Source organism: Platichthys flesus, chromosome 19 (assembly GCF_949316205.1).
Source record: "Platichthys flesus chromosome 19, fPlaFle2.1, whole genome shotgun sequence".
NCBI classification, from domain to species: Eukaryota; Metazoa; Chordata; class Actinopteri; order Pleuronectiformes; family Pleuronectidae; genus Platichthys; species Platichthys flesus.
The window spans coordinates 7714706-7741911 of NC_084963.1; the positions used below are offsets into that span (position 1 = coordinate 7714706).

A 27206-nucleotide genomic window follows, 5' to 3' on the forward strand; every position below is an offset into this window, starting at 1 on the left:
TGACGCTTACTATGACGTTACTGAGCGTGGTGCGTCCTCAATCAGGAGCAGAATGTGTGACTACGACTCTTGGCTTTAACTAAACTCATGTGGAAAAGTATTTACTCTCAGCCGAGCCAGGAGCATCTCTGCAGTGCAGCTGCCCTAGTTACAGAGCAGCTGAGTAAGTGGGGGAGACGCTGGTTGGCTCAGGCAACGAGAGGAGGAGTTAGTAAATGGTTGACTGAATCGTGGAGGTTTGGCTGGGTTGGGGGCTGAGGGCCAGATGCAGAAAACACAGTTTAACTGGGGGACCAGTGGAGTGAAGTGATGGAGCAGACTCTGACAGCTGGAGTCTTCAGGTGTTCTCTAGATATTCATCTTTTTTCTGCTCTGTCTGCAGCTCCTACGCCAGAATGAAACACACATTTCTTTCTTCACTAACCACTTAAATAAAATAATTGGATCCCTGAGGCGCTGAGGTTGTTTCAGCTCTGCAGCTTGAAAAGCCACTGGATTATGTTTGACACCTACAGAAGCCGTGTTCACTCATGAATGTGTTTGTGATGAGACCTTAATCACAAAGATCACTGAGGCCAGAAAACCCAGCAGCCAACTCTCAGGGAGATAAAAATAAACACTTCATATGCAGCAAACAAATATAAGATTCATATAAATAACGTTTACATACAGCCTGTCACCATTGTTTGGACAAAATTCAAAATGTAGACATTTTAGGAAATGGAAATAATGTCACTTCCTCCCTCATAGAATCACTCAGTTCAACTTGATCATTGCATGAAGAATTCTGCACAGCTGATAATGTCTGATGAGCCTCAGGAAGTGTATTAAAGATCCATTAAACGTTTGACTTATATCCATTTTTAATTCTCATTATGTTCTCATGGATTTTGCATCAAATTTCGACAACCAGCCTGTGCTTGATCTGAGCAGATCTATTTTCTACTCGTCTATATTTACTATACTTGCAAATGATTCTGTTCTTGCAGGATTTAATCTTAGGAACATGGAGCCAGTTTTCCTGATCCAACCTCATCCAGCGTTATGATTGGAGCATCCAGTCTCTCAGGCGACACCCTGATAGCGTGCCACTTCCCTGTGGTCCAGCTTCCCACATGGCAGCTTCCCGTCCAGGCATTGTGCAGCTCGGCCAAGAGGTCCGGCCGTCTGTGCTCCGTAGGCCTGACCCGAGCTGTGTCGCTCCCAGAGCAGGACGCGCTCAACCGAGAGCAAGGCTTCGTCGGTGGCAGGAGACCTTTCTCCAGCAGCTACAGCAGACTCAATGAGGACCGGGCGGAGGAGGAGGAGGGGGGGGCCAGCGACAGCAGCGGGAGATACGACTCCACCTCGTCCCCAGAGGAGACGAGCTCCTACCTGGAGAAGGAAAGCTCCGAGGTGAGAGGCAGCGTGAGGTCGCACAACTCATTCCTCCCCTGCACACAGCTCGATGAGGACGAGGAAGATGAGGATAGCGATGGAGATAATCTGCACAAATATCACGAGGACTCCTCTTTTCTATTGCATGGAAATTCTAATTGGCCACTGAGAAATGGTGCCAGACATTACGCCGTACCCCTTGGAGACATGGAGGGTGTATGGAGCAAGGAAGGAGCCGTGCTGGGCATTGAGAGCGACCAAGAGTGTCTCTCTAACCAGCCCGACCCCCTGGACTCGCTGCAGACTGACCCCCAGTGCTCTCATGGGAACAGATCTGGTGTCACAAGGATGGGGCGTGGAGAGCAGCACTCCGACCGACACAAATGTTCCCCGGAGGTGATGTCTAACACAGAGTATGTCAGCGACTCTTCCTGCAACAGTTCAGATGGCGTCTTGGTTAACTTCTGCACGATGTACAACCGGAGCAACAACCCCGCCACGCCTCGTGACCTCAGCAGTCCTGCAATTCCCCCATCTCAGTCGCATGAGGGATCTGTGTTCCTCAACCTCCACCCTGTCCCCCAGACTCGGACCAGGGACCTCCAACAAGCTGACATGAAGGGTAACTCTCCCCTAAAAGACGAGGTCGACTTGACGCCCCCTGCTTGCCACTGGTCACCTCAGGGCCTCGACTCTAACTGTAACCTGTTCTCCCTGGAGCCGCTGCCCCCGGGCCTTTCCTCTCTGGAGGTATCAGACCTGACTGCCTGTCTACAGAGCCAGAGCACACTAGACACAGGGACCAATCAGAAGTACTACAAGCTTGTGACCTGCGACCTCTCCTCCCAGTCGCCCAGCCCGGCCTGGTCCAGCGTCAACAGCTGCACAGAGGGTCCCAGCCGAAGCAGCCCCCTCCCTCCCTCAGAGCACCTCTTCATCCATTATGTGAAAGAAGGACCGCACAAAGACGAGAAGAAGGTAATTAAGACACATCTGATTTGTACTGTGAGCAGTAGAGTGGATACATAGGCTAAGCAACAGTGTCCTTATAACACCACATTTAAATCCATTAGATACAGATTTCCCCTAAAGAGAAACAATGAGTGATTATTAATATTTTGCAGCCTAGTTTCTCATACATCTATACAGCATTAGTAAATGAATAGAGCTTTTAGTTACCTGACAGTATAGTCCTTTATAAATGCTTAAAAGTGGACTGTTGATTTGTTTCTTGCAACTAAAGCAGTTCTATATTTTCTCTTCTTCTCAGGACAAAGTTGATCAACAAAAAGAAAACATGTTCTCCTCCCACTTCCAGACCGATGATTACCAGGCTGCCTCCACCTCCACTGACAAAGGATTCTGCAGGAGGAAACAGACAGACAGCATCCAGGACCTCTGTTCACTGGGCCCCAGCCTGTGTAGCCCACATAGCAGGAAAGGCCACAACACAGGTGGTGCATCCATACAGCCATCTGTGATTCTGAACCGGGAGCACTGTTATACTGACGCTGCTGAGGGGGGTAAGCAGGGGAACACAATGCACGTACCCATGCAAAGATATCAGAAATGGATGAAGCTGTTTTTGTTCAGTGTAAAATCTTAAATCTGTTTCTCTTTCTCTTATCCTCTACTTCCTCCTAGGTGCGTGTTCATCGGAAAACGCACTGGTGCGCTACAGTAAAGCCCAGAGGCCGACCTCGCTGCCCATTCAGCCCTTCATTCTGATTCCCGCTGACAAACAGCAGAGTCAGGCGCAGCACCTGGGCTGTCTCCTGGAGCAATACATCAACCAAAAGAGCAGCAAGTCCAGCAGCTCCGAGCCCGGCCGCAGGGGCAAGGGCATAAGCAGTCGGTGCTTTTCTAATCTTCAGCCATCGCCCACTGGCAGCCGCCGCCCCATCTTCCTGGAAGGCCCGTCAAGCTCTGATACCTGCTCCACCTGCACACCGAGCCCGGAGTGCTTGGGCCGCAGACACACGTGGAGCCAGGCCAGCAGAGGCCAAGGACTTGGTAGTCCGTGCACATCAAAAAGCAGCCTGGATCCATATCACAGCAGCCCAAAGCCCAGGTGGAGTCAGGAGCTGAACAAAACAAGCCCCTGTTCAGGCACAACTCAGACTAACAGTTTTTTAAATCCGACCTCGGCTCCAAATCAGTTGACCCGAGTTCAAATTCCCACCTATGAGAACCTGATCGATCTCACCCCTGAGCAGAGCTACTTCGACCATCAGCCCCAGAACACCTCCTACCATTCAATATTCTCTCATACACCCCCCATTTTACCTCTAACCACTGACACACATCACCCAAACCTTCAGGTGTCCTCATCTACGCCCACATTCTCACAAACAGAAAAGAAACAGCGCAAAGCTACACCTTCAGCCGACTCCGGCTTTTTTCACGGGAGCTTCACAGCCGCCCTCTCCTCGGTCACTCCTCTCTCCTCTTTGGGTTCTCTGCTCTCTTCTGCTGCGTCCAGCCTCCATCCACAGCAACTGCAGGACTCTGCCGGGCACAGTGGGAGACAGACACAGAGTCAGCACAGTGAATCTCTGATCCTGAGCGACCGGCCTCCAGCAGAGTTCTGCCTCTCGCCTGATACATCGTATGAGTCCCTGTCCATCAGCCATCTTCAGAGGAGAGGTGAGGGTCAACTCGTGACTGACACACTGGTGTATGACACACATAAGAATCTGAATTGGGGCGAAAATTGACTCGGTTGCAGGAACGACTCAAGGATTCCACCGTAATTGGATTGGCTTCAGTGATGAGCCGCTGAGAACAGCAATAAAATCTCACTGTGCTGCAGCAGTGCCTTCAATACCCTGAAGGGGCTTTCTTTCAAACATGACCTATTTTTAACTCTCCCTGCTCGGGATTGGCTGAGCCTCCTGCTCTGCAGCCTATGTGAGTGAGGCTGCACGAGAGCGAGAGGGAGAATGATGCAGTAGAAACGGTGTTAATGATTTATCATGCACCTAATCATTTTGTCTCAGTGCTGCCATATGGAAGCTTGGTGCCAATGCAATTACATAAACGTGAACCCTGAGAATGGTCGATTGTCCGTGGAGGTATTTGCAGCAGCGGTGGAGAGGAAGTGTGGTGCAGCACTGCAGGCAGCGTCAACATGCATAAAGAATTCACCGTGACATTTGCAGAGGCTAGCCATGAGATGAAGAAAGGCAGACTGTGAGAGAGGCAATTCAATCAGGGTCACTGCTGAAATGGAAAACTGACTCCATTATCTTCTGCTCTCGTTCACATTTGCATTTCTGCAATAGGTTAAACTCTGAAAGCGCTCTCTCTCTCTCTCTCTCTCTCTTTTTCATCTTTCCACTGACCTAGTTAATAAGGAAAATATTTAAAAAATGTGAGTCTTTCAAGTAAAAAATAAATCTGCAGACATTGTTAAGATTGATATTAAATTGCTGCACTAAAATTAATATTGTGGGAGATTCTTGAAGCAAGTTGATTTGCACTGGAAACAGCCTATACTAGAAAAATAAGACTTCCAGCTCTCTCTACTTATGAAACCACATTTAAATCATTTAGATCCTGATTTTGATTTGGCTCTTCACCACAATGCACTCCTAAAAAGACAAGTATCCTGATCAGCACCAGAGTTTAGCGTGTTCTTCTTGCAATGATGTACGGAAATCATGGAAATGAGTTGAGTAGTTTTTGTGTTATCCTGCCAACGAACATAGAAGCAACCCACAAGCCAACGGGGGGAAAACATAACCTCCCTGACAGGGGTAATGCCATTGCTAGAGTTTTAATAGTGTTTCATATCAGCCAATAGAATGCATGAAGCATCAGTTATAATTTCAACCTGTCAAAACCTCTTTGTTGTGTATTGTCTGTAGGTTTGCTCAGATCTGTGAGCAGAGCGGTGGATTTGATGATGGCTCATTTTGGCAGCAGCAGAGATCCAGAAGAAAAGGTATGAACCGGCAGAGCTCAGCCCCTCGAGGGATGTGACTCAATGGAGAAGAGCCAAACTGCCATTACTTACATTATAGGATTGGAGTCAAATAACCTGAGTCAGCAGCAGAGGTGCTGTATCATATTTATATCTCTTTGGCACAGATGCGTCTGGGGAACAGCTCTTGGAGTCCCACCATTGCAGGTCTGGTTCTGGAGCATCTGTGTCCAGCGATCCAGAATATTTTAGAGGACGGCCTCAGGGATCACAAACTGGATCTCATCATCGGGCAGCGACGCAACCACTGCTGGACGCTGGTGGACATCTCTACCAGAATAGGTATTTGTGAGTAGCTTAATGGAGTGAATGGGATTCAAAGCGACTGTCATGAATGTAACAGCCCTTGTTGTGGACTCTTTGATGAACTCTCTTGGATGTTGACAGGTCCATCCACCAGAGTCCTCCACAGCCTGGCGTCCAAAATCAAACAATGTCCCCAGCTCTCCAGCCACTGTATGAGACTCAGGGCCTTCATAATGGGTTTGCTTAAGTAAGTACCAACTGTGACTGAGCGATACTAAATTATGCTAATACAAATTACTGTACATGAAAACCTCTTATATCTTTTGATTTTGATTTGCTCTTTTTTCAGCTTAAGAGCTCTGGAATTCTGGCTCAGTCACTTTCAGAGTCAAAGAAGTTAGTAAACCAACTTTAATGTTTTTTCTTTAAACTAGCAGCGTCACTTTTAATGTTGTGACCATGTCAGCATGCTGTGTTTAGCTGAAGTACACACATCTGTTAGCATCCGTTGAGACCCTTAAATGATTATATATAACAGTATTGACTTATAATTTAGACAAATTATTGTGTATCTTCTGAACTCCACAGATTTGATAACAACATACTACCACTCTTGGGGGTTCCTGTCAATGTCACTGGGCCAGTGTCAGCCCTTGTTTGAGGAACTGCTGCTTCTGCTGCAGCCGCTCTCCGTGTTGCCCTTCGACCTCAACCTGCTCCTGGAGCCCCGACTGTTGCGTAGCAGACAGCTGTGTCCCGAGGATCAGGGGGTCTCCCCCCCTCAGCCGTGCTCAGCCCTCCTAGCGACCAGCTGGCCACTTCTGCAAGCCGACAGAAAGGTGGAAAGCAGCCACAGCAGTCAGCAAACCAAGATGTCACAACACATAGGTGTGCATCACCAAGAGTCACCCAGTCGTCTCAAGTCAAGCTCAATCAAGCTGCAATGTGGAGGGACGCAGGCCAACAGGAGTCCATGGCTAGCTCCTATTCCAGAGTGGTGCCAGAAAGAGCCTGACCTCCTGGACGGTGTGGTTGAAGGGGAGGACTGCAGCCAGAATTATTCAGATACTTGGTCTCAGATAAGTATGGACAATTCTGGGCAAGAAGAGACGAGGAGAGATAAAGACACTGGGACCCTGAATGCGTCAGCTTGTGTCCAGGTGGAGAGCCCCTGTCAGGGGGGGATGCGCTGGGCCAAACTGTTTGGAGCGGCGGATTCTTCCACCAGAGCAGAGACAGTTTCTCAGAGTCACATCGGAGCACAAAGCAGAAGGTGAGAACCCTGTTCAATCAAAAGAAGCACAGACTCTGTTCTTTTTTTTTACACTACTTTAATCAGTTTTTCTTTCTTAGATCGGTGAAAGTTTGACAATGTTCTCATGACGTTTCTGTGTGATTGATTTCAGGCGACCATCCCAGTGGCTCCATTTGGACAGATCGCAGCTTGGACTGTTGGCTCAATCCATAAAGTCAATGAAGATAGTAGCAGCACAGACAAACAAGACCAAGGACTACTGAAGATTACGCCCCCTATGGGTGAAGGCATATTTACTGTAGTAACAAAAGTTTCAACCTCCTGAAGAACGAGAGCCAAAGCCTCAGTTTGCACCTGGAAGAACTGTAAGTAGTCACTTCTGTTACTCTAATCTGTTTTTCTTTAGGGCAAAAATCAATCATAAATTGTGAATAATGACCCAAAGTAGACTGTTAAACATTAACGTGGTACAAAATCATCACTTTCCCATATTACACCGTCAGTCTCTATCCTTCCTCTTATCGATCGTCTTAAAACAAAGAAAGAAAGCAATACACTGTTAAAGTGGCAAATGTGCCACACGTCAACCTCTTGTAGTGTCAGTGATTTTTATCAGCTTGTTTTTTTTTGCAAATTTCCAAGCATGGATTTACCGTAGGTGCATGACTGGAATAACATGCAGTCGACTGCTATAAGTGCTTCTGTGCTTTTCTTTTCTTATTCTCTTGTAAAAGTTTTTAAAGCTGTAGAATGAGCTTCTGGAAACATTTCTGGCACTAGAATTTCAAGTGTGTGCAATAGTTTGTTATAATGAGTGTGTTCATGTGAGGTTGGTTCAGTTACACAACCGTCCGGCTGTTTCAGGTACCTAAATGTGTGTAAGCTATATTTTGATAGACTGATAGTTGGATAAGAAGTAAGACAATATGTTCCCTGCATTGAGTAATGTGATATTATACCACAGTATTTTCTCCTCAGCCTCTGAATGCTTCCTCTAATGCCCAGTGACAATCAAAATCTGTTAATAAAGACCTAATATATTTACCTGTCTTCTTCTTGTGTGCAGTTTATTTATGTTTAATTGTATTAGTGTGTCGTATGACAGGGATGGCAAACCGAGGAATGTGCCCGGGGCCCCCTGAGCTCATAGTAACAACCACTCTCTGAGAAACCCCTTAGATAATTTTTGGCTCTCTGCCAAAATGCGTCGTCATCTAGAGGTTTGGTTGATGACGAGAATGTCTGTCATGTATAAAGTGTTTTGTTTTGCCTGGTTTGGTTTGATGTAGGGCCCCACAGGTCCCTTTTGCCTGGGGCCCCTGAGGTGCTCTTGTGTAAATGTGAATTTTAAGATTTCCATCACGCCAGTTATGATCATTAGAAATAAGTGTGTGACAGTTTCAGGACTTTTCTTGAAGGAGCCTCTCGATGCGGAACCTTTCCAGCGCTTCCCGGGAAATCTGACCAAATGTGTGTCCGAACATGAACTTGTTTCCTGTGGGATGATTTAACATTAGACGTAATTGATGCTTTTCTCTCAATGAGTGATTCATTTCAATTAACTTTAATAATATATCTTAAAACAAGGCTTTTGTGGTTTTAAATGTGTCGGCCGCTCTGATACAGACCTGGGATGTGTCCCGTGAATGATGGCACCACACCGCTTTTTGATTGGTAGATGGTTGGGATGGGAGGAGTTGTACTGTCCTTCCTGAGGGTCTCCGGGGACATGGAGTTACTGCGCTGCTCCTTTCCAAATTTGATCAATGCCTCTTTGGTGATGATGGGGTAACCTTTACCCATCAGGAAACGCGACTTTGGCACGTGCCCCGTAAAACCTAAAGACCAACATTAGTCATAAAGTCAGAGGAATAATTTAGTAGTTCTTTGTTTGTACGTATTTTGCTTTTAGAGCCTGCACAGCTTCAAATTATATCAGCTAACAATCTGAATATTTTTTTGGCTTTGATTGACATGTTGACTGCTATTGTTAATTAATTAGCCATACAAGTTTGGCAAGTCTAAAGCATTTTCGGACTATGCATCTGTCAACTTGTTTGTGACGTAAAGTCTGTCAGTATAATTATTAAATTAATCTATTTTTGTGAATAAACCCACTCTGAGCTATACCTGCCAACCACCAAGTGACATGCATAGCTGACTATCATTGAGATATTTCTTATGGGGTTGGTGGAGACCAAAACAGAGCTAAAACGGTATTTAAATATTGAAAATAAGACCACAGCATTGAACACTTTAATTTATGTCCAAGGAGTCAGATTTAAGGCCTGTTACAGCTGAAGCATGCAGTAAGAATCGTGCATATTTCATGCTTAGCAACTCAAACTCTGTCTTGTACCTGAAATAAAGTGCTTGTGCTGGTTATCATCGTCCATTGAATATGGTGAAATGATGACGGGGGTGTAGGACGGCTTGAAGGAGACCACCTTGTTGGCCGTCAGGGAGCGTTTTGGTCTCTGGGTCGAATGATGATGGAGAATAATAAAAACATGCTTGAATCTATGAGACTGTTTACAAACTGTAACATAATTCTTATGGATGCGAGATTCTGTATGATACCCTATAATGAATACAAACACTCTAATAAGAATAACATTGGCAACTTATATAGATGAGGTTTGGATATGCTGCTAAATACATATACACTATACACTACACTGTTACTTTTTTTACTACTGTATTATCCCCCCATAGTATATTCATATTTATATATTTTTATATATTTATCTTGCTCATAGTTCTTATATCATACAATATCTGTTAATACTGTACTATTCCATATATATTTATTACTGCTCATAGTTCTTATATCATACAGTACCTGTTAATACTGTACTATTCCATATATATTTCTTACTTTACATATCTTATTTATTTACATTCCACTTTAAACACACACACAATACCCTGCACTTTACTGCCTTTTTTTTGCACTTCTGGTTAGATGCTTAACAGCATTTTGTTGTATTTGTACTTGTACTTTGCAATGACAATAAAGTTGAATAGTTGGAAGTTAATCTACTAAATAAATCAAGAGATAAAATGGGTGAATCTGTCCGTGGTTGTTGTCGAGGCCATCTGTTCTGTTTGTGTTTTGTAGGATTACATCACATTGTGTGTCAGCAGAGCTCCACCATGGATAATTGAACCAGAGTGAACCTACTCTGAGGAGCAATGGTCATGTATGTGTAAGACAGAGGTGAGAGAGGGGTTACTTCAAACTGTCGGTTGGTGGAGGTGAAAACAAGCGGCAGCTCTGTTGACCTCTCTAGGTTCCTCGCTTCTCTTTCCTGGTGGAACTCGGCCTGAGCTTTAAAACAGACATCAGAGAAGCTGCGGGAAAAGTAGTTCTGACTCCTTGGGATGAAACCTGAAACGGCACCAAGCAACATTAAAGGGTTTGTTTTCACCTTAATCTGAAATAAAACATAAGGCTATCTACTGTACATGGCTTGTCAGGAGCAGTCATAGAATGGGTTGTTTTGTGTGTTGAGTGCGCAAACCCTTTAAAAATACAGAATAAAAAAATCAAACACATTTTGAAACAGCAATTATAAATAGATTAAAAAAAAACTACCAAAAAAACGTTATCTTTAACAACACCACTGCAAACACAACTTGGTCTTATAAACAGTCACACACTGCACTTTAAGTTCATTATATCACTGTGAGCTTCAGCCTGTGACCCCTTCATGCAACTGTGTGTGAGTGTGTTTGTGTGTGTGTGTGTGTGTGTGTGTGTGTGTGTGTGTGTGTGTGTGTGTGTGTGTGTGTGTGTGTGTGTGTGTGTGTGTGTGTTTGTGTGTGTGTTTAGTTTGTGTGGGTGTGATCCTGATTTTCAATACTTCTGCACTCGCCTGGTTGAGTTCACTTTATAATTTATCAGCTGCAAACAGTATATTTCTTCTCATGTTGCCTAATTGACATTATTTATAACTGATACCTGCAGCCACCAGCCATGCATCATCATCATCATCATCATAACTACATAATAAGAGTTAAAGAGAATTGAACTGTTATAAAACCTTGTTTGTCTCCAGTATGAAATAATTTTTCCACGAGGTGTTCGGTTACTTTGCTGACTCCCAGTGTGAGTGAGTGTGTGACACCTACCTGTGTATCCAGGTATCACCTTCTTCAGGTTACCGTTGGGGATGCCTCTCAGTGTCAGAGCAGCTGTGTCGGTGGAAGGAGACTGACCGGTGTTGAGGACCAGGCGACTGGAGTGTTTCACATCAGGACTGCTCAGCAGCTCGGCCGTGTGCTGGCTCTAAGTCTTCCCCATGTGAAACTTCAGCTGTGGGCAATACCCTGAATACCTGGGAAATAATAAGAATCTGTAGTAAAGGTGTCGCAGGTTTTTAAATGTTAAGGTTTTTTAATGTAAAGTATACTGTAGGTTATATTTTGTATACACAATGGATCAATTGGTTTATTTATTAGAATTATTGAAAAACAGACTTGGGGGTCTGAGCAAAAGGATCCAGGATTTGACTGTTTTGAGAAAAATATTTTGGTAATTAATTACCAGTCAACTCTGAATAAATAAATTATTATAATTGCGATAACTGACTGTATTATGTTTCATATATCATCTCATTGTGACGTAATTGAATCAATAATATATCATTAAACTATCATTAAATCATTTTGAAATTTAACATTTATTTATCATCAGGTTTGCACCTTGAAAATAATCGGGTTTGCACCTTGAAAATAATAATAAATAATCTATAATCTATATAATCTATAATCCATTCTTACCAATCTTATTGGTAAGAATAGGTGAACTATAGAAATGTTTTGTTTGAGTTGAACTTGAATTCAACTGATGATTTAACATTATAACATCATTTAAGCAATACAAATTCAGGTTATTTAACATTGTGTCTCTTTAGATTCATTTAGGGCTTCAAAAATGTAATGTAATTAATGTGTGCCCCCCTTAAATGAGAAGCAGAGCCTTTAGAAAGCCTAACCCCAAACAAATGTAACGTAGCACAATTAGCAGCGAGCGTACTCGTGATTTGTTTTAATCCTCAGAATATTTTACAGCGTTATTATATCTGCAGGCGTGAACTCACCCTGGAATATAATGTGGATCAGGTGTCAGCAGAGCTTTGCTGAGTTTGGGGGCAAACGTCTCCATGTTGCTCCTTCTAAAGGCTGCAGGCTGAGGACTGAGGTCCGGGGCCTTGTGCCTGTGGAGTGTGTTGGTTGCTACAGAGAATCAAACAGAGACGCACAGGGGCTCACAGCTCAGTGTCGACAATCTGAAACCGAAAACTTCCTGGACAACAATGATGTTCAACAACAAGTCATCAGAGGAGCTTTGCTGCTCTCCGCTGGTCTGTGGCCTGAACGCAGTTTCAGTTACAGTAACCCACTGACTGACCATAACAATAATTTACTTCAGCCAACAAGTGGCTCAGCCTTACAGATATTGTGTATGTATTTGATATATTAAAAAGTTAAATTTAAAAGGTAGATAGATAGATAGATAGATAGATAGATAGATAGATAGATAGATAGATAGATAGACAGATAGATAGATAGATAGATAGATATATACATACATACATACATACATACATACATACATACATACATACATACATACATACATACATACATACATAAATAGATGTTCAACAATGGCCCCTACAGACGTTCTGCAGCTCTCACTGATAGAAGAAATATATATATATATATATATATATATTGTATTTTCTGCAAATTTTATTTTACCATAGCAACAGATTAAGATATATGTAATTTCAAAAGTACTTTATTTTATAATTAGTCTGTAAAATAGCAACCATTTGTTATTTATTTTTCCATGTATTAATATATTTATTTTAAGAGTACAATGAAACTCTAAAGTCCACACAAAATACCAAGGCATGTGTGTGATGTATCAAGACAGTCAACACATTGACCCTTCTTGTAACGCTGGGAAAAATAAAGATAGGGAAACAAATAAATGGATAATTGTAGAATGACAGACCATATACCTATCTTATCTCCCATGTTATAGAATGTCCATACAACCAGATATGATGTGCAGACTTTGTTGTGATCACAGATTCATTAACAGGAAAAAAGAGTCCTCCCTATTTTTAAGTCGCATATGATTTGATGAGGGACAGTATATCAGGTATCTGTAGGAGTATATGGAAAACTGCAGTATTTTCCACTTGAGGAATAATCCTGTCAACAATCATTACCACATCAGTGGATATAAATGTCACCAGACAGTTGTGGTGACTCAGTATAAACCTGCTTTTGTTTTGTGTTTCCAGGATTGTGAATGGGTTTGTTTGTTTTATCAGCTAAGCTGCTCTCTCTCTATTCGCCTGGGGAATGGAGATCATATCAACGGTTGAGACATCCAACAAACACACATTCCTGCAGTCTCAGGTAAATCTCAGTTTGCAGTAATGACGAAACAGACGTGTTATCTGTTCCAGCTCATTGTTACACACTCCTTTCACACACATACCATTGTACTGTATGTCCACAAAGGAATTTGGACGTCTGTTGTCACACTAGGACGTGTGGCTCATAAGATGTGTTGGTTTCCGTGTTGTATTTAAAAACAGACCACAGACTTGTTGTTGTGTCTTTAATATTTACCGGCATTCCTCTGTAAATACTCCCTTTGCTGCAGGACTGTCAGGGTGTACACAGGTTAAATCTGTGCAGCCACGTCCTGACTTGCTCTTGTTGTTTTTCTGGGGTTTCTTACAGATGCTCGGACATATAAATCATGTCAAACGCTGTTGCAGGTGAGTCATAGCACCTCTCCCATATTCAGTGACAGGGAGGAGCAGGTGTGAACACGCAGCACGGCTCTGTGACAGGACGGATGATGGGCAGGGGCGTGGTGTAGCAAAGGAGGTGGATCTCTGGGAATGTCTTGAATGCTACATCACCACCTCACTTCGGCTAATTACGGCGTGGGTGAGTGCGTCTCTTTCTTGTTCCTGCTCAGGTGTGAGGGACAGAAACCGTCAGGGATGAATCTCTACAGGAGCTTTGGAAACCTCATGGAGGCCTGGGTGAATGAAGGAGGCACGTACCCAGGCTCTCCTACACCGTCCTCTGACACTGGACCAAACTTCCGCTCAGAATCGGTGGACTCTGGAGTGGAGACGGCCAGCACGGACACATCCTTTCCTGCTTCGCCCTCCACCACCTCAGCAGATAATGCAGAGATAGATGCCTTCATGCCAGAAAGGATGGGACTCACTCCGGCCTCCACTTCACTGTCTCCTGTGCTGTCCTGTCCTGTGCCCTCCTCCTTCTCCTCTTCGTCCCCGAGCCTCTGTCCCAGCAAATCTCTGAACGGCTCCAGTGCCTTGCATTCGAGAGTGGAGCAAGCGCTGCAGAGGACTGACTCCAAAAATCAGAAGGACAACTCAGAGCTCCTCACGGTGGAGGTGGTGCTCAGGAGACAGCCCAGAGCATCTTCCATGGACAAACTGCACTCAACAGGATTCGTGAGAGGTCAAAGGTCAGATAGCTTTGGGCCAGGGAGGACACTCAACCACTCTGCGTCCCTCCGACAGATGTCAGAGAATTGCAGACGGCCGATGTCTTTGAGGTGGGACAAGCTGAAACCAGAGGTGAGATGTCACAAACCAAACTGTGTTGTCATTCTTGGAAAAGCCGGAGACAAATCTACGCCGCGTCTTATTCCCGTCAATGAAAAGGGTTGTTCTCATTTGCTCTCCTAGTTTCACACTTACACCAGTTTCACCCAAACATGTTCGGTCCTGCCCAGCAGCACTGGCTTATAAATGTTAAAGGAAAGCATGAAAGAAAGTCAAACAAGTTTAACAAAGCTTCTATTTCTCACCTACATTTACCGGGTGTGTCATTACTTTAGCAGGATTACTTTAATGCACGCTACGTGACATCAGTCCATCTGGGGTGTGAGGGACCTTAAACCAGTCTGCCCAGCTGGGTCTACGCCCACAGGCATGAGAGGAATGGGAGTGGGGGACGTGGAGCAGTCTGGGAAGTTCCTTTGAAATAAAGTTGACATGTTGTTAACAAGGCACCGGGAAAAAAAGTTGGACTCAAGATTGGATTTTGATTTACAATGGTTGACACCTTGGCTCCTCTTCATATTAGTCACTGAGTGTCATCGTTAAACAATGGTTGTGTTTATTTCCTTGTATGAGGATCAGGGTTCGAGGAAAAATAGAAACTGTACCGACCAGCTGTAATTACTCAATTAAATGTATATAAATATATATTCCTGATCAACAAATAATTATATTTTATTACACTTCCATCGTCACCTCATTCTCGCAGTCATTAATCGAAAATGTGACACATCTGGACATTCTGACCGAACAGGTTGAGATTATCCTTTGTTGTTTACAAAGTTCATTTAAAGGTAAACAAGAGAATGAATTCAAAAAGGTAAAACAAAGCCTAAAATATTATATTCACTTTATTTAAATGATAAAAAGCTGTATCTTTGAAAAGAAAATGAAGAAAAAAGTCAAGCGAAGATTTGCCTTCACTTCTGGCTGAGCTGTTGTGTCGTCCTTCTTTATTTATACTGTATATAGTCGATGACTGGACATGAGATTGCTTTAATCTAAATGCTAAATCAACATGCTGACATCTCAGTTTACTCGGGTTACCACAGAGGTTGATGTTGTATAAACACAAGTATTGGACAAAACTTAGATTTGACCTGGTGATGGTTCTGTATGAGACATGAAGGAAACACAAAAGTTACCATAAATGTGTTAAATTTGTCAAATGGTTGTTTAACCCAAACCACATATGTAAACCTCATGGTGGCGCCATAGGAAAACCTAAGTCATCAACATTTGTCTACTGATAACCACAAATCAATACACATATATATGATAACACTTTCTCTCTCAATGCTCTGTGCAGGAGCTCGGTGAGGAGGACATGACGGGCCTGAGTCCTGGGCTCTGCTACCTGGAGCAGGTTTGCCAAATGCTGGAGAACATCGCCAGACAGAAGATTCAGAATCGAGCATTGCGGATGGAGATGGACGCCCTGCGGGAACTTAAAGACGTGCAGGTGAAACATTTAAGAAGCTGTCACAGTCATCACGCGGTGCTGGGTTTGGGAACATGACACAAGCTTATCGAAATGGGGGAGGACGAGATGTCTTCTTACCGCTGGAGGAAGTGAATTAAACCAAGAGGACATTGTCTTTCAGGCTCCTGACAGCTGTCAACCTGACTGTCAAGATGCTGAGGAGGATGGACATGTAGAAAGCGAAGAACCCAGTTTCAGTGAAGCCCAGCAGGTTAAGAGGAACTCTTATGGACATTTTCGACAGAGATCTGCTTCAGACACAATGCTTACAACGCTGCATTTAAGTAAGTCATGCTCTACCTGATATATTTTATAAAGTCAATATATTTCTAGAAATGGACCCCTTGTCTTAAGAGAGAAGAGAAGAATGCTGTGTAATACAATCGTGCATGTGTGTGTTCGGTGCAGGACAGATAAAATCTGACTGCAGGGGGCAGCATCTGAGCACAGATGTCCTGCAGGAGAGGCTAGAAGAAGAGCATCCACAGGAGGTAACATACACTCTGATGCAAAATATAATATTTTATCTCTGTAATGAATGCAATCAAACAAATACAGATATTATTTCACAGAAATATGTTATTTTTTACAAATGCTTGACAAACATTTCAATATCTCTTTTCAGGAGTCTACAAAAGAGGAGAGCAATAGAACTAACAAGAACTGGAGGACCAAATTCTCATCTTTCAGAAGAGAGGAGCCTTTTCTGAGAGAAATGAAGGGGTAAAATATTAATTAAGCATTTATAACCTCCACTGAGGAAGCAGCGCTATTCATCTCATGTGAAGCAAGCTGCTCTGGGGAAGCGTATGTGCTGCTCAAGCATGGCAGAGGCCCACAGTGATGGCAGAGGCCCACAGTGATGGCAGAGCCGCTGGTGGGAGTTCATTTTCAGTCCCTGGATTTGTTCCTCTCGAACAGTTTGTCCTTTCCTCATGTAACACAGCCCCCCCCCCCCCCCCCCCCCCCATGTTTTCCACAGTGCTTTCCCTCAGATACGTCTGATGAATTTTTTATCTCCACAGCCAGCAGATGCAGTCATCTGAGAAAAACTCGGCCCGAAGACGGCTCAGCATGTTGTTCAGGAAGAGGAGGAAGCCTCTGCCTGTTTTTAACGAAACACAGAGTCAGACGTGATGTTTGGACCTGTTGGTTCTGGTTCTGCCGTGGAACGAGATGCTTTGAGCACGATCACTCATTTCACCTACTTCCTGTTTGGCCCATGTGATGTAGCAATCTGCCATGTTAATTTATTGCCCACTAGGCATTTACGCTGTATACCTGCCTTCATTTTTACTCTGAAAAATTGTTATTTTGTGCAACTCAGAATAAAATAAATGTATACTTTTTGCATCATGTACATAAGATGTTAATAATCCATAAATATAAATTTAAATGTATAATAAATGTTATTTTTGTTAGAAAAATGTCTTTATTTGCGTCCTCGTTGGGTGTTGCTGGTAAATTATTGGATTAATTAATTGTTTCCAGTTTGGAGAAAATTTAGGGAGGAAATTAAAAGATGTTTAGCTGCTTTTGTCTGAAGGTAAACATGTGTGTTTATAACATGTATAACCCCTTCACGTTTAATATAAAACATGAAAATGTTAATTTGTGAAGAATTAAAACCAATTCAGAAAATACTTTTTGTGATTTGTATATAAATGGATTGTGTTTTAATTTGACAAATATTTAAGTCAGAAAATTCTACTACTAATAAATTAGAGAAAGAAAAGGCTTTAATCTTCAGCTGTAATCGCTCGTTTGAATTATAACAAGTCCAGGCCACACAGCGTTTCCTTTTATCATTATTTAATCTTTATTCACCGAGGTTGGGGGGGGACAGACCTCCCCTGGCATTCCCATGTAAAGAGATGTCAATGACAAACACGTCCAACCAAACAAGAGAGGGCGAATAGGATTCCAGTCCATACATAAAATACATGTATTTACTATTTATCGAACCACCAGCATCCATTAGTCCCACATAGCATCCATCTGTGCTATTAAATATATAGAGATAACATCTGTGGAGGGATTTATTTACTGTATGTGTGTGTGAGGGGGAAGGAATTGGCAGAAAGGGTCGAGCTTATAGACGATAAGAGTGGTGTTGGGGGGCCCACGTCGAGTCATACCTGCAGTGCCCCCCCTTGCCTACATGATGCCGCAGGAGGCCAAGGGGTTGGCGATCTGGCAGGTGCAGGCTGACTGGCAGTATTGGCGCACAGTCTGGTAGCAGCTGCGGTCGGCTTCCCCGCCCCACTGCACGGGCCCGTTGGGGTCAGAGGGCAAGCGGCTCAGGATGCTGGTGTTGATGGCCAGAGCAGCCAGGCCATAGTCAGTGAAAAGCACCGTCTCGCGCCTGCACGTGGGGCAGGAGATGAACTTGTACTTGGGACAGGACTCGTAGAGGATCTGCAGGCACTCCTCGCACACTGAGTGCAGGCAGGAGAGGATGCGCGGCCGCTTGCCGGTGAAGTTGTAGGTGTGGCCGCAGGTGGGGCAGTCCAGGGGCTCGCAGGGCATGACAGGTCCCGAGCAGGTGGACGAGGAGGAAGTGGAAGAGGAGGTGGAGGAGGAGCGTAGCACGTACTGGTTGACTATGACGTCCTCCATCTTGTACTGGAACTGGTGGTAGCAGATTTCGTTGGCACTGGTTTTGCGCTGCGCCAGGAAGCTCTGCTCCCTGCGCGTCACGGGGGCCGGGGTGGACACCGTTGGCCTGGGAGACACTGCTATGTCCAGGGTCAGGTCGCTGCAGGCCTGGTTGACGATTATCTGGCCCTCGCCTCCGCCGTCCCACGCCACTCTGGGGGGCGGGGCATAGCGGGGCTGCGTGACGGGCACGGGGCACTCTCTGGGGAACTTCTCCGACTGGATGATCTTGACGGTGTCCATAGGGATGGTGACGGTCTGACGCCTGAGGCAGGACATTCACACGTGCGTGGAGGTGGTCGTGAGAGAGAGATCAGCGCTTGACGCCCCTGCCTGGTTCTGCACAGGGGTTAACGGATTGGGCTCCTGGTCTGAAGTCAGCCATTTGAGGGGACATGGGGACGGATGGATTCCTCCATGTTTTCCCTCAGAAACCCCCCCTGGTGTACACTCCTGTCAGCCTGAGTCTTTATGAGGGGAAGACAGATAGTGGAGCTCCGCCAGAGCAGCACAACCCGCAGCTCTCACACTGTCACAGCTTATATGTGGATGATTTAACAATCCGGTTTACAGAACCGAACCAGTGTTGGCGACTTTAAGATTAAGTTTCTTGTGCTGTCTCTGACCAGTAACCACTAGGTACAGAAACAAATATTCACACACACGGACAGTTAGAACTTCAGCACAAAGATATGTTCTGACTCGGTGGACATCAATAAATAATCTCATATGCACACTGATGCTCTTATATACATACAGTACAGGGTGGAGGGTTTCTGTGTTCACAGAGAGGGGGAGGGGGTGAGGGAGTGTATACAGGCAGTTCAGATAAGTCCAAGAAGTCTGTTGTCTCTAGCTAGATCCTGTGGCCTGCCAAGGGAAACTCTTGCCTTTACATGTGTCTCACTTAAAACACTCGCTGAACTTCCTTGTGTTTGGCCGCGATTGTGTTTCTCTGAAAATGAGAACAACCTCTTTCTCCTTGCTCTTGGTCCAGTTTGGTCAGGCGACCCTGTGCGACCCCTCCCAGTGGCTCGTTGATAAGAGGGAGGGAGGTCTTCTCTTGGGAGGTTTCCTATAGTGCTCCAGAGAGCTGTTGGAATGAGCTTCAAGACTCCTGAATTCCTCAAAGGTGGGAGTGAAGGGTGTTTCTTCTTTCTGGTTTTCAAACAGTCCTCCCACCCGAGCAGCAGAAGTGGTAACGGTCAGCAAGGTGGCTCTGTGCTTGTCTCCCTTTTTCAGTGAGTCCGACTTGAAAACTGATTCCTTTGGTCGATCCTCCTGTGAAAAAAAGAAGATATAGTTAATATCAAATACAAACTTCTGCCCTTATAAACACATTTTTTATCCTTCCATCATCTATACTGTTGGGAGGGTCCTGGAGGGTATGAAGCCAATCCCAGCTGACATCAGACAAGAGGTGGTGGCTAACGTATCGCAGAGCCAACGTACACTCGTTCATACTCACATTCACACAGACACAGACAATTGAGAGTCTCCTAATCTCCTGACCATAATCTGCATGTGTTTGGACTGTGGGAGGAGGCCCAGTTGGAGACGTCCCATGCAGACACAGGGAGAACATGTAAACTCCACACAGAGAGTCCCTTTGGCAAACCGGGATTTGAACTGCGTGGCGACAGTGTTGGCCAGTTTTCTTGTTTTGCTGAATTTCAATGGCATTTAACATGGAATACAAATGAGATACAATCATGGAGGACTTGCTAAACATAGTAACGGCAGAACACAGGCTTTGAGATGTTAGTTTTCTATAATGAAAATATCACGCTTGGTCAGTAGGTTCTGGGTCAAAGGGGCAGCAAACATTTTGTCAAAAATATTATTTCTTATCTTTACCATTTTCCTTGACACAGTGTTAGAAACATTTCCTGTGTTTCTTACAATACAAATAAAAGGTGTGGTCATTTGAATGACATGTTGAGACCACAGACTGTTAATATTGACGACATAACAGTTCTCCAAAGGTGACGCCAAAGTGTCTCACCCCCTAGTGGCTGGCTGCAGTATATATCATAAATCTCCTCAATGTTAGTGGAAAGGGCATGGACCAAACTAAAAAGTCAAAGTATTGGCTACGTTAAATTATTTTAATGTTATTAGTTTTATAACGGTAGTTCTTATCACACTGATGTATATTTCAAAAACTACATGGATTGCTTGGGACTGAGTCAATCATACTCAAACTGCAGCGTCCTCCCTTCCCACTGCTGCACGTCTGAAAGGAGGTTTAAGATTAATCTGCTCCGTAGTTCTGTCGTTCTGCTGATGATATGAGGTGCTTGGTTTGGAAATCATCTTTTCCTGAGCACGAGCAAGACACACTAATATGTAAAAATCGAGCCTAAATGCAGGATTTAAGCTAAACTGAGCTATAAAGTGCTGATTAAGACTAAATTGACAAACAACCGGAGGCTAACGTCCACCACACACTGTGTTTTCCGAGCAGGTGATTGTGACACACGCTGCGGCCTTGCTCTCGTCACGGCTCCTGTTTCCTGACAACACTCAATGGCCTCGCGAGTTGCGTCAGTTCCTCTCTGGCCTGAGTGGGAACAGGTTTTTCAATTCTGCGTGCAGGGCCTGTGTCTAACTGTGTGTGGGTTTATGAGAGAGGACGAGTTTTTAGCATGACCGAAACAATAGCTGCCAAACAACACAAGAGGGAGGATGACACATCTCTCATTCAGCACGCGGTTGTCATGAGCGATGATTCTTTAGAGGGAGAAATAAAAGAACCGAGCAGAGGAGGTGACCTACATGGTGCGGAGAAGGAGAGAGAAAGAAAGAGGGCGCGAGCGCAGCACTGGTCCTGGTTTCTATTTATGGTCTCTTTATCTATGCACCTCTCAGTGGTTTCCTGCCCCCAACCTGCAAGATTGAATGAGAGAGATGTAACAGTCCCCGAGTGGTTTGGTCGATTATGTTCATGTGACGCACTGGGCACATATATGTGATGCTGATGAGCAGACGTTTGTTTGTCCTCCTTCATCTTTCTGTGTGAATCTGTAGACTTGTTTCCACACTCAAACACACAGAGTCACCAAATGGGTTTCTGCATCCCTGCAGTGCTGCAACTCTTAATACAGCTTCCTTTTTCTTTCTCATCCCGCTGCATGCACATGTTCACACACATTTGCAGAGGAATCAGCAGCAGAGATAAATATTACACTATTTTAACCGAGGTGCATCTCGTCTTGTTGCTGTCAGAGGATATTTACAGAAGACATTTTTGAGAAACCACCTTCAAGAATGTGTTTATAATTCCCTACCAGGCCCAAACTAGAAATGATACTGGAAAATATCTTTAGAATCAATTTTACAGTTATGGCTTCGACTGTGGCACCAAATATTTCCTGCATCACCAGAGAATAATCAAAGATGATTGTGAATTTTGCATCACTTCAAAATGCCGATTGACCTGGTGAGAGCAAAATATCCTGAAACTAATAATCACTTGTTTTAGAACAAATACCTTCAAAATAATAATAATACGTTTTTAACCTTTTAAATAAAGTCAATATTATGGTCTCTTTGGCATGGTGTATCTAGAGCTGTCTGATTTGTTGGTGTTTCATGCCTGAACAGGTTCTTAGTCTTATTTATTATTTCTATGATTAGATGTTTTAAGATAAACAATAGTAAAAGGTTTTGCTTGTGTTTGGATAATTCACATTTTGAGAGTTCTGGCTTCATCAAACTGTTTTGTATTTATACATTATTGTATTGATCGACATAAGGCATTGATGCATATGGTCCAAAAGTAAGAAATTATAATAACAAAAAAGTTACGATCTAAAAGTAATTTTTTTCATACTTATACTTATATTTAAATTAGAGTTTTTTTCAAACCCTAACCCTAACCCTTAGATATAGTGTCCGAAAATCCAATATGAGATTGACTGTTGTTTTCCCATGAAGGAAATTCACATCTCTCTCTCTCTCAGATGTTCTATGTTTAGCTCCTTTTTGTGGCTGTGAACAGCTTTGGTGAGAATACTTTAGTCTGGTTGTGGCCGATAGGTTTGATTTGATAAAGCAGCCAGACTGCATGAGAGGAGCCTTTGAGCCTGGGGGAGATGAAGCAGCTAAAATTACCCTCTAATTTGGTGACAGTGCTATGAAAAGGGCTGATAACTGAAGCAGACGACCTGCTGATGGGCCCACTTTGGCGCAGCCTCCTCCTCATCAACACGAGCCCTCTCTCCGGTTACGTAAGGAGCTCATCTCGGCCCATGCAGCCATCATATTACCACAGTTAAAACTGCCGCACCATGAGAGGGTGTGTGTGTGTGTCTATGTGTGTGTGAGTTTGTGTGTGTGTGTGTACATATCTCTGGTTCCTCTCCCTGCAGAGGAATTATCACACTAATGAAATCATGGCAGGCATTTGACCTCGTCATCACAAGCAAGAGGAGGAAGAGGAGAGCTGACCACAGAGATGTCAGAGGAGTCTGTCTGGGCAGCGAATTCCTCACGCCATTAAACACACACAAACACACACACACACGCAAACACACAAACACACACACATACACACACACACACACACACACACACACACACACACACATACACACACACACGTATCCCACCTAGAACGTTCTAATCCTCAGACATACTCCCATCACGTACATGGAACCACCCTTTACATTCCAGTGGACTCACAAACAAACTGATAACAAGCAGACAGGAGCCAAGAAGAGGAATATTTCTGAAAGTACACACCATAAGTCAGTCTAGATTCAACGCTGTCTGATTCAACACACACCTGACCTGCAGGAGAGGAAAATACAAACATGCTCCACATGCCAGGGACAGGCCCTGCACACACCCACTGTGTTCCCCTTCTCTCTCTCTCTCTCTCTCTCTCTCTCTCTCTCTATCTCTCTCTCTCTCTCTCTATCTATCTCTCTCTCTCTCTCTCTCTCTCTCTCCCTCAAAACAAACACACACACACACACACACATTGGATTGATCCCACCTGTGCAAATCGAAGAGCAAGGGAAGGGCACCATATTCTGAATGAGTCATACAGACCCTGAACATATCTCTCTCTCTCTCTCTCTCTCTCGCTCTCTCTCTCTCTCTCTCTCTTTCCTCTGAATGAAAATCTCCCTCTCGATCAGAGCAGCAGGGTCCGGGGTCTCTGTGCGCCCACACACCACATACCTGCAGTATGTCAGGTATGCCAGTTATGTCGAGATTTGTATCCACATTCGTGCCTCGGCTGGTAAAACACATCTGCCACCACAGAGCTGCTCGAGTCTTGTGGGCTTTTAATGCTCTATATTTTTGATTACATAATATGTATTTGCGTAATCTGGGAACAAATCCCCAGATTTTTTTGTAGGGTGGCCGGCCGCATCTCCTCTCTGTGGCAATCATGTTGCTTTTAGGGATTTAGTGAAATATTGTGAATTGTTTGCATGCACGCGGATGCTATTTGCACATGAGAGATGCAACTCTGTATCGTGTTGGTTTTTCTGTTAATATACAAAACTTAAAATTCAAAAACTTTTTGTACATAATCATTTTCTGCAGAATAAACCCCCTGCGCAGGTTACAGTAGGTTGGTTTAAGGCTGATGCACATACTGGCTCCTGAAGAATCCAGCTCCAGATATAGTGTTTGTCTCAGAGGGGTGATGCATATAGTCCGTCACACTGTCGTCCCCTGCAGCATGTGCTCTGTACACCTGCAGTCCAGTGTTTGTGTTTTTGCCTGGTGGGCGTGTGGGGAGGTTGCGTTCATTCATGGCAGACATCGGCCATTTTGCCTCACGATTCATTACAACTCAAGTGCTCTTTGTTCTCGACTGAGTTGCCCCCACAGCAACATGGCAGAGCTGCACACAGGCAGAAAAACCTGAGCGATAACCAGCGACTCTCCACCTACACAGACCTCGTGGAAGATTAATGAGGGAGAGGCTCAGCTCTGCAAAAGCACCGGTGACTTGACTGACTGAGGTGATTGATTTTCATATTCGAAGGAGGCCGTCTCAGCGCTGGGTTGTTGATGTTGCATGACTCGACAAGGGTGGGGGGGGGGTCATCAGGGGGATAGAGGTGAGTTGGCTAAAAAAATTTCGAAATGCTTTGAGATGGAGCAGCAGCTCGAGCCTGTGAAGGGGTGGGGGTGGGGGGGGAGCAGCAGTTATGCAATCGCAGCATGGTGTACCCAGCACTCTTACTGCAGCGCAAATGTATGGCCAACACAGAGACGCCTGCTGACAACCACAGAACAGGCCGTTCCTGCCCTGTCCCTGTCATCCCCACCTTCCCTTCCTCGTGCCCCCCCCCCCCCCCCCCCCCCCACACACACAGTGTGTGTGCAGAGTTCTTTCAAATGTCATAACCGCTGTGGAAGTGACACCTACGTGACACCATCCGCACCCACATTCGTGCATCATCACGGCCATGTGTGCACATTCAAACCATTCTATTTGTCTGTTCAGATAAGAGGGTGGTGCAGGTGTGTGTGGGCACGTATGCCTCCATTCATGCAGGCATGTGTATGTGTGTGTTTGTCTGCAAAATGGACGGCCATGATGCAACAACCATGTAAATCCCAGCTCAGAGCAACAAAGCCAACGGCCAAGATTGTCTAATGCGTCCTCCACAAAGAGGGATGAATAGGTGTCAGTATGCAACACAGTCAGAATCTGGAACGTACAGATGACACAGACACAGAATATGAAGATTGACACGCCTCTCCTCATCCTCACCTGTCTGCTTACACACTCGTCTTGTTCCAGTCCTTTCTCCAGCCCTCCTCTTCCAGTCCTTGTCGATGTTGCTGATGCTGCCCCGTGATGTTAAACCCAAGCCGCTCTGTCTCTTTGTTCAGGGTGATGTGTTGCCAGAGGGAGGATGCACTCCTCCACCCATTTGGCTCTAGCACGGTGAACGGCGAGCAGCAGCGAGGGCAGGAAAAGATGGAGGGGAGGTAAGATGGAGGAGTCTGTTGCAAGGTGGATGCGTCATGTCTCGGGCTGCTTTCGTCGAGCTCTGCATCTTCTCCTCTCCTCCCTGGTACCTTTGTCCTTCACTCTCCCGCCCTCACTCCTCCTCTGATGAGCTGTGGCTGTTCGTCTCCCTCTGGTATCTCTCCCTCCATCCCTCTATTCTCTCCCTCTCCTGCTGAGCCTATATTATTCTGCCTTTTTCTTGTGCAGTGACCTGAGGATCTGTGCTGCTTCTCTCTCTCTCTTTCGGTCTGCCCGTTTCTTTCCCCTGGTCTTCAGTGAAACACCTCCTCTCCTTGTGTCCCTCTCCTCTCGCCTCAGCTGCCGTTCATTACTCCTCTTCGTCCTCCTCTGTCTGCTTCAGTCAGTGCGCCTCACAGTCACACATGCGCAGTGTTTTCACACATACATGCACTCACTCACACACATGCACGCTCGCACACGCTCTCCCTCTCTGTCTCTGGGCTTCTGGCTCCCTCCTTATGCATGTGGCTTGTTTTTGCCTCCCCACCCCCTCTTCTCTCTCTCTCTCTCTCTCTCTCTCTCTCTCTCATACACACACACACACACTCCCTCTCTTTCTCCCTCTCATCCCCTCTCTCTCACTGCAGCACACACTGCAGTGGCTCTGCAGACAGGATCACTGTTATTGGTTGCCAGAGAAAAAATATTTCAGCCGATGAGGAACGTCAACTATGCTCCCCTGCCACCCCACCTCCCACCTAATGAACATATGCATCAACACACACACACACACACACACACACACACACACACACACACACAGACACACACACACACAACCACACTAACTCACACACACACACAAACACACCAGCCAGACAGACAGGAAGCTCAGGAGCAAATAGATCTAATCTACACTGTGCAGCTCATCTCAGAAAATGAAAACAAAACATAAATTCACTCTCAAATTCATTTTCTGTCAGGATGCTGACTGGAGGCTGCAGCAAAAAAAGAAAAACACCAGACCCATCGCATTCAGCACCGACGACATGCTTTGTGTATTCGAGGCCTGGAAATGGATTCCTGCAAGCTCGGCCTCAAAGCACAAATTGTGAACAGTACAGCAGAGAGGTGTCATTTGCATTCAGTCGTCCTTGACTTGACTGCTAAATCGGACACGGCCGAGTTTCTATAAATTCACTCGGTGACATGAAGGCAGCATCACAAGCTCTGACCACAGATCTGCACACGCAGCGATGCTGCATAATGAGGGTTTTTGTATCCACTGCATGGAGCCGCCATGCTGACCAATAAATAATCTTCAGATCAAATGCTGTTGTGATCAGTCAGTCATTGTAAGAGGGTTATGTTTACATAATGCCATGACATGCATAATGTAATGAGGGCAATAAGTTACCGGTTGAAACATCTGATCACCAAACAGCTGCATGTTGGATTAGTTTGAGAAGTAAGCTGTCTGTGTATTAGCTCACTTCTGTAGATCGCCAGACTTAGAGATGCTTGTGAAAGAGCCACAGAATCAGCTCAACACATCACTGATGTAATCCGAGTTCCTCCAACTGTGGTTATTTCAGTTTTCTGTCATGTTCTCATTTATT

At 44.8% G+C, this 27206-nt stretch overlaps 4 protein-coding genes across 4 annotated transcripts; 2 read left to right on the forward strand and 2 right to left on the reverse strand.

Moving 5' to 3' along the window:
* The first annotated feature begins 1004 nt into the window (after positions 1-1004).
* On the forward strand, positions 1005-7152 carry LOC133974607 (AP-4 complex accessory subunit RUSC2). Its single transcript, XM_062412238.1, has 9 exons — positions 1005-2355; positions 2648-2900; positions 3022-4023; positions 5247-5323; positions 5470-5644; positions 5750-5855; positions 5958-6004; positions 6197-6881; positions 7015-7152. Exons 1-9 carry the CDS (start codon positions 1045-1047, stop codon positions 7124-7126), a joined length of 3768 nt encoding a protein of 1255 aa, XP_062268222.1. The 5' UTR covers positions 1005-1044; the 3' UTR covers positions 7127-7152.
* cimip2b (ciliary microtubule inner protein 2B) lies at positions 6944-12093 on the reverse strand. Its single transcript, XM_062412239.1, is given in 6 exon segments — positions 6944-8358; positions 8492-8701; positions 9223-9340; positions 10100-10254; positions 10998-11203; positions 11969-12093. Coding segments are annotated over 6 exon segments (849 nt in total). The 5' UTR covers positions 12034-12093; the 3' UTR covers positions 6944-8263.
* Positions 12094-13829: 1736 nt separating this feature from the next.
* On the forward strand, positions 13830-17623 carry si:dkey-106l3.7 (uncharacterized). The gene is made up of 6 exons (XM_062413559.1): positions 13830-14512; positions 15807-15959; positions 16102-16264; positions 16389-16471; positions 16606-16703; positions 17006-17623. The coding sequence occupies exons 1-6, from the start codon at positions 13904-13906 to the stop codon at positions 17115-17117; spliced, it is 1218 nt and encodes a 405-aa protein (XP_062269543.1). The 5' UTR covers positions 13830-13903; the 3' UTR covers positions 17118-17623.
* Positions 17624-17758: 135 nt separating this feature from the next.
* On the reverse strand, positions 17759-26082 carry rnf208 (ring finger protein 208). Its single transcript, XM_062413560.1, has 2 exons — positions 25384-26082; positions 17759-19919 (listed from the first exon to the last, which is right to left on the reverse strand). The coding sequence occupies exon 2, from the start codon at positions 18915-18917 to the stop codon at positions 18138-18140; it is 780 nt and encodes a 259-aa protein (XP_062269544.1). The 5' UTR covers positions 18918-19919; positions 25384-26082; the 3' UTR covers positions 17759-18137.
* Between the last annotated feature and the right edge of the window lie 1124 nt (positions 26083-27206).

Coding starts and splice junctions, on each gene's coding strand:
- LOC133974607 (XM_062412238.1), top strand. CDS start 1,045: ATGATTGGAGCATCCAGTCTCTCAGGCGACACCCTGATAGCGTGCCAC. Junction 2,901..3,021: donor TACTGACGCTGCTGAGGGGG/GTAAGCAGGGGA, acceptor ACTTCCTCCTAG/GTGCGTGTTCATCGGAAAAC. Junction 4,024..5,246: donor CAGCCATCTTCAGAGGAGAG/GTGAGGGTCAAC, acceptor TATTGTCTGTAG/GTTTGCTCAGATCTGTGAGC.
- si:dkey-106l3.7 (XM_062413559.1), top strand. CDS start 13,904: ATGAATCTCTACAGGAGCTTTGGAAACCTCATGGAGGCCTGGGTGAAT. Junction 14,513..15,806: donor GGGACAAGCTGAAACCAGAG/GTGAGATGTCAC, acceptor TGCTCTGTGCAG/GAGCTCGGTGAGGAGGACAT. Junction 16,472..16,605: donor AAGAAGAGCATCCACAGGAG/GTAACATACACT, acceptor ATCTCTTTTCAG/GAGTCTACAAAAGAGGAGAG.
- rnf208 (XM_062413560.1), bottom strand. CDS start 18,917: ATGTCCTGCCTCAGGCGTCAGACCGTCACCATCCCTATGGACACCGTC.